Genomic DNA, 6,968 nt, shown 5'->3' with positions numbered 1-6,968 from the left:
GAATAAATGCCAAAAATAAGATCTGACTTTTACACAGGCTTAGGCGATCTTATACGTTTTGTTCTATGGGATAATATCAGTCAGTTAACATGACCTTTATGAATTATGAAGCCTTGATGTGCTTTATGTGCTTGTTTTGATTACATAAATGCTGCGAAATTCACAAAAAGTGACATTAGCTGATGAAAATGATCTTAGATCAAAACGTATAAGATCTCATAAGCCTGTGTTTACCAGACTTTATTTTCTGTGTTTATCCCGAAAACCCTACAAAAAAAAAGAAAACATAGGTTTTGGCCAACGAGCCATGGCAGAGTTAAGTGCCTACAAAAAGACGCCATTACTATTTCTCTCTATTGAAGCATAATATTACATAGGCAAGTAAACTACAAAGTACATACATTGCTATGCTTACAACTGTTTTATCTGTTTGCTGCTGGCACAATTTAAAATATTTGCGAATAAACTGCTACTGAAGGTAAATGCATAACCTTAAGCAATAATGGTTGAGTAGGTGAACAGAATTAATTAAATGTTCCTTGATAATGCAATGGGCATAAAGATGTATATATGTGTAAACACACAAATTGCAGACAGGAATCACAGCTGTAACTTCAAAATAAAGTTGGACCGAATTAGCACTTGGGGAGAAGAAAAAAAAACATTCAACGTGAATACTTATTGAAGCTTGCTGTATGAATGTTGAATATTTGATGTAATATCCCGTAGCCTAGCATTATTATAGTCAAGACGTAATTCAACAAACTCAGCGATCGCAAATATTACAACATTTTATTGCATATTATCATCTTCATGATATAAGTCAACAGCTTTACAATCTGTCCTTTAAAATGCTATTAGATAATGAGATGTAAAAAAAAAAAAAGAAAAAAGAGAGAGTATAAATGAACATGGAACTGCAAAAGTAAGGCCATATAAATTAAACTCTAATTAGACTGCACAGAGAGAAAGATATGTCAACAATGTAAGACTATAGCTACAATACTTAGAACATGTTACATGGAACTATATAGGAAGCAAGCAACAACTACTGGTGTGATAACAAAGATGGGCCTATAAAGTGAACCAAAAGGTCAAAGATCAAATCCCAAACACAACATAAACATACATTCATTCAAATGTCATTACTGTACAAAATAAAATGGATCAAATAACAATAATGCATGCATAGATCATACTTTGGTATGGTGCGTAATCATTGATGAAATAGCTGTGGGAAAAGTAGAAATAATCATTATAATATACTTTATAATAATATTAAAAATAATAATAATAATAATAACGTGTAGGCTACACCGACTATATAGGCTCCCCTTGGGCCCTAATCTTTATTTCAACTCACCCAAAACCATTTAACTTTTTATTAACTTCATTGTTTGCAATTGTGAAAGCCAGCATAAACTGAATAGCCCTATTATCTATGTATACGGAAGAAATGTGGCATATTCAGTGATGCTGAATTTGTATTAACATTCTTCAAAATGAAATTTACAAAAGTAAAACGTTACTACCATGTGTCAGTGGGTTCATCCATGTCAATCAAACGTTTTGGATTGCCATGGATGTCGACTGGGTAGCGCATTCCAGAGTAGGCTACATCCCTAAAAGTCATCCGTCTGCATCGAAAAGGCTAAAATATTTACCAGCATTTGAAAAATAAATGTAAGGCGCGCTGTTTCCTGGATACATAACAGGGAAAGGCATTGGTAGCAAACATCCGCCCAATATGTTGCTATCTTTGTAAAGAGTTGGTAATTGCACATTTTTCCCGACATCTGAAAAGTGGTCGACTGGAACTGGTCCTTCAATGTCCGTGGATAACTGTCGCTTCAATTTATTCCGACGATTCTGGAACCAAATTTTCACTTGGGTCTCGGTAAGTTGTAATGAATTCGCCAGACACCCGCGTTCTGCACTGCTCAGGTACCTTTTCATGTCAAAGGTAGATTCCAGCTGAAAAATTTGCCTCTTGGAGAATATAGTGCGTGTTTTCTTCTTTGCCATTGCTTTGGTTTTCGAGTTGCCTTTATGTTGCTCAGGTGCATCGTCGCAGCTGCTAGTGCTCTCCGTCCTTGGACAAGTGTCAATCATCTTCGTCGCCTTGACGTCCTCCTCGCAGACAGAAAGCGCACGAGTGGAGGCATCGTGGCGGGTGCTGTTTGTTTGCGCTGTGAAATGAAGCGATAAAACTTGTTTTGATGCAATGGTGACAACAACTCGTATATCATCTGTCACACCCACTGGACCACAGTAAGTGTTATATGAAAAATGATATAACCCAGAGTTTGAAGTAGCCTAGGCTGGATAGTATTTTAATTGCTCAGTTGTTATAGTTTACCATAAATGAACACATGCAAAACCTAAATGGGCGATTTTAAGACAACCAAATAAGGGCTCACCTGTCTCGGTGTGTGTGTAGTTTGACTCATGCCTTCTTTCTACGTCGTAGTGCTCAAATCGGTGGGTAAAAATATTTGTACAGCCGGCGTCGCTCTGCACTTTTGAGTCGTATGCATCCAAGTTGCTGTTGTTGTTTTGCTTCAGACTAAGAATATTGTCAATTGTGAATTTCAATGAAGCAGTCCGACAGGGAATAACCTCCTTGTTCATATTCCCCGACATTTGCAGTTTTTCTTGTGTTCTGAATGGTGAATTGAGGACCCCAAAACATCGAAGACTCCAGATACTCCAAGCACCATTGCTCCTCGATTGCAACTACACCAGGACGTAGAGTATCGTTTATTCAATGAACCGGAAGTATGTGGTTTAGCTGCTTTTGATTGGTGAGATTGTGAGGCAGCGTGAAGACAAATAGGTGACGCCTATCAGATGAGAGCGGGAAGCATATTTAGGCAAGACTGAAGTTAACCTCCTTGATTGTTTCCTCGTGTTTTCTTGGGAATATTCACTTTACAGTTAATAGTGCCCAAACTATTTTGTAGATGCTCCAATTCTTTACACAATTAGGCTACATAAATAATTGGCATATAGCTAAAATAGGCTATATAGGTATTCCACTCCATATATGCCTAAGTGATGTCACATTCATACAGTTGAGACTGATATTAACCAGTATCACTTTTTTGCTCCCATTAATCATATTAATTGAAACGTTAAGGTGGGCACTGATATTACCTCTCCAACAGATTAGTCATAATGTCGTTTTGGAATTTCATTTGATTTTCAGTGTTACTCATTAGACAGCTATAGGGAGATTGAGGTTTTAGAAATGTAGGCTATTAGGCTGATAAATGATGTCAGTATATGAGGCCTAGCCTATATTCTAGACATTCTATTAAAATGTTCTAATTTGACGAAATCAGTTTCCATTATGTCTAATGTAGTTAATTTCAACAATTTCATTTAATTAATCATTTTAAACAACTTAATTAACAATTTAATTCAATTCAAAGTGTTAAAAAAATGGAAATCTGTATTTACCCATGCCCCTATCCTGAGCCTTAACAAATAGCCTGTTGAATAAGAAGACATGTATTTTCAGTCGTCCCTTTAAATGTCTGCATCTTCTAAACGGTGGTGTGGAATTTCTAAAATAATTGTTCCTTAACTTTTTGAATTGTCTACCAAATAAGGCCTAAATGCGGGGGTATACATAGTTTGCTGGTCGTGAAAATATCCTGGTGAATGTTCAGGAATTTTGAAATGGAAAATGCGTATTGCTCGGGTTGGATTGGGCTTTCAGTGTTATTTTCGATGGCTGTAGGCCGAGGCCTAGCCACTGGTCAGATAGAGCCTTACTGAGACTGGCTTTCAACACAACAACAATTCGCGCTAACGATGATAATACAAAGCAGGCCTTTTAATCAACACAATAAACATCAAACATGGTGTGCACTTCATACATTTTTATTTACATTGATCGGACAACTCGTGTACAAAATGTCATATGAAACCCACTTTAAATAGCCTAAGAAATTTAAAATAATACAGTCCCCGTAACTCCATGCTCGTAAAAAGTCTATCTACAGGTTACAAATTTTGTCATTTAAAAATAATACAAACACACAAACTGGTTGACTAACCCTTGACAATATTCCATCCAGTTTCCATGTAAATAATTATATACATCTAATGATATATGCTTAAGTTAACATCCCCAAATGTAGAATAGTGTCTGGCTTGAGGGATTCACATTTTTGCACAGACTCAAATCAAGAAAATACATGGCAATTGCAACTTGCAAATTAAAATAGAGAAGTTCGTTGGGGCCTATAGACTAAACAGGTTGGTCAAAGTGTTGTTGCCTTATGAATGTGGCTGTGATTTTGGTGACTTGCAATAAAGTCACTGTCAGCAATGAATCCAAACGCGGAAACCTCGGGAGTCCAATGGGTGCACGTTTTGGTTTTTGCCCTAGCACTACATAACTGATTCAAGTAATCAACTAATCATCAAGCTTTGATTATTTGAATCATCTGTGTAGTGCTAGGGCAACAATCTAAACGTGCACCCCTTGGAGTCCCCAGGACCGAGTTTGGTAAACGCTGCTCTACCATGTCCACATGTCCAATACGTTCATTCCATATAATACACCAATAATGTGTGTCTCACACAAGGCCTGTGATTTGTGATCTTATAAAAGACATGGGGTGGGTGAATTGGGAGACGGGATAATTTACAGTACTCGAGAAGGGTGGAGACACCTGTGCCAGGTTTGCGCTCAGTGTCCCAGGTGCTGCGTTCTCGTGGTACAGAATAGGAACCCTGACAATCCTTTGAGCCGAATACGAGATGCTCGTGGCCTCAATGTCGGCGGCTAGCTGTCTCTTCCACTTGTTCCTGCGGTTCTGGAACCAAATCTTGACCTGCGTCTCGGTGAGCTGTAGAGAGGTGGCTAACCCCGCCCGCTCAGTGCTGCTCAGGTAGCGTTTCATGTCGAAGGTGGACTCCAGCTGGAAAACCTGACTCCGGCTGAACACGGTGCGGGTCTTCTTCTTGCAAGCTGCTTTCGTATCAGGTGTTTCACTGTCTTCCCGGGCGAAGCAGGAAGACCCTGTTTCGTCATCCTTGTCGTCTGTCAGACTTCCCTCTGCCCTCTCGTCCGGTTGGTCGTTGTCTTCCACCGGCTCCGGTAGAGCGGGAGAATCCCGGTTGCTGGTTTTTAGAGAGCCTCCGGGATCATCGGAGTTGCTGGAGTGGCACTGCGGACCTGAAATGAACGAGGAGTGTCATGAGCTACATTTTACGCACCGGCCAATAGGGATCAATAAGTGCATGTATCTCGCAATCATGATATCAACCCCAATGGCAGCAGTGACAAGTGATTGCAGTTTTCGACGGTAGTCGATTTTTAAAGTGCTGCGGGCAGGCCATCCTGTCGCCTAACAAAACATAGAATAATGAGCTCTTAGCTTGTAATGAAACACGTAATGAAACACAGCCTTGCAATTGTATGATAAGCATAATTAGGGTGTATGAGATTAATTTCCAGTCAGTGTTACGTTTGAAATGTATCGAAGTGGCGTGCCATACCCGGTTTAAAGAGGAACCGAATGGAGAAGTTTTACGGGGTAAGAGCGAATACACTAGTGCTGTTATGGTTTGTTGCAGGATATGTGGGCTATGCATTGTCTATTTTTACTGGCATGGCATGTATTGTGTATTTACATTGGAAAGAAGAATATAAGCTACTAGGCTATTACGCACAGGAACCTCAAAGCATTGTCGATAGCAGCTCTTTCACGTTGTTTTTGTCTGAGGAAATGCGTAGCCTATTCTCAAATGCTCCTTATTGTGAGAGCGGATCTGCCTAAGAAGAATGTAGGATGTTAGCTAGTAAACAAGCTACCCTACATACAGTTGTGTGTGGTTATAGACTACCCGTTATGTCGCTTCCATACATACACTACATAGATAGACATTTGGGACAATTAACAAAAGTGACTCTAAGACCTACTCTGTAAATCACTGCAAGCTTTGTTTGGCGATGTCCCACACCAGTGGCGTTGGACGTTTAATCCAAAGTAAGACACTTGACGCTCCACTTGGTTGCAGCGGCTCTCAATGACAGCGACTTGGTTGCAAGAGAGTCCCGTTTCCTTACAATCCCCCTCATCTTCGGTCGTAGAGAGCCTGTCTGTAGTCCCGGTAGTAGACCGAAGTAAATTCTCAATGGAAAATGACGAGCTTCTTGACGTTGGACCATGATGTTGAGACTCCGGTGCCTTAACAAGCATATTTTTTTGTCGTCTTCAAACCACCTAGTCACCGATAAATAAATGACTTACAAAATATTTACGTGCTGTTTAGACATTCTTGTGTGTCTCTTTTGCTTGGTCTTAGTTATGCCTAATCTTTCTCTTGAAGTCCGTCGAGCTATCCATGAGAGTTCGAGATAGAGCGCGAGAATGTGAGTGAATCCGTAGATATACTACTGTAAATTACATGGCGCGATCCACTCGAAGCAAAAAAATTGCCTCTTGCGATTGGACAGTGGAGGCAGCGAGCAAGATTACTCCAGAAAAATACGAGAATTACTCGCTTTGAGCCCCCTACTATACACTGTGTGATAGTCTGCATTGAGGGGTTGAACGGGACCCCGTCTCTCAGATGCTTTATTTAGGTCAATTAGGGAACAAATCAAAGCCGAGATACGGCTGTGTCCCCGGGCTGGGATGCATGGTAGATGAGATGGCTTCTTGGAGAATGACACAGTACCTCCTATTGGTTACTTTTGTCTATGCACGCTCTAAATGTATTATACCATTTATATTTGCATGCATGCATTCTTTCTCGTGCAATGACTATTCCAATTGATAGGAGGATGGACACGTGCAATTCATAGAATATCAATAGACTATCAATTTCACAATCAATGCAGTTTAGCTAAACATAACGTAACCCTTTCTCTAACGGGTATAGACAGTCCAGGGTATAGGATTTGGATTTTGCAGGAATTCAGTTTTCATTATTAGTAATTATTTATT

At 39.8% G+C, this 6,968-nt stretch overlaps 1 protein-coding gene across 1 annotated transcript; it reads right to left on the bottom strand.

The window, feature by feature from the left end:
- Positions 1 to 3,872: 3,872 nt before the first annotated feature.
- Positions 3,873 to 6,677, bottom strand: LOC110531807 (homeobox protein HMX1-like). The gene is made up of 2 exons (XM_021615237.2): positions 5,939 to 6,677; positions 3,873 to 5,191 (listed from the first exon to the last, which is right to left on the bottom strand). The coding sequence occupies exons 1-2, from the start codon at positions 6,216 to 6,218 to the stop codon at positions 4,590 to 4,592; spliced, it is 882 nt and encodes a 293-aa protein (XP_021470912.1). The 5' UTR covers positions 6,219 to 6,677; the 3' UTR covers positions 3,873 to 4,589.
- Positions 6,678 to 6,968: the final 291 nt, after the last annotated feature.

The sequence above is a fragment of the Oncorhynchus mykiss genome, chromosome 9 (genome assembly GCF_013265735.2).
Source record: "Oncorhynchus mykiss isolate Arlee chromosome 9, USDA_OmykA_1.1, whole genome shotgun sequence".
Classification (NCBI taxonomy): domain Eukaryota; kingdom Metazoa; phylum Chordata; class Actinopteri; order Salmoniformes; family Salmonidae; genus Oncorhynchus; species Oncorhynchus mykiss.
This window is presented reverse-complemented; position numbering and strand designations above follow the sequence as displayed.

What these genes read in the sequence shown, in the direction of transcription:
- LOC110531807 (XM_021615237.2), bottom strand. Translation starts at nt 6,218, where the DNA reads ATGCTTGTTAAGGCACCGGAGTCTCAACATCATGGTCCAACGTCAAGA. An exon ending in AGCTTGCAGTGATTTACAGA is followed by an intron (nt 5,192 to 5,938) that starts GTAGGTCTTAGA and finishes CGTTCATTTCAG; the next exon opens with GTCCGCAGTGCCACTCCAGC.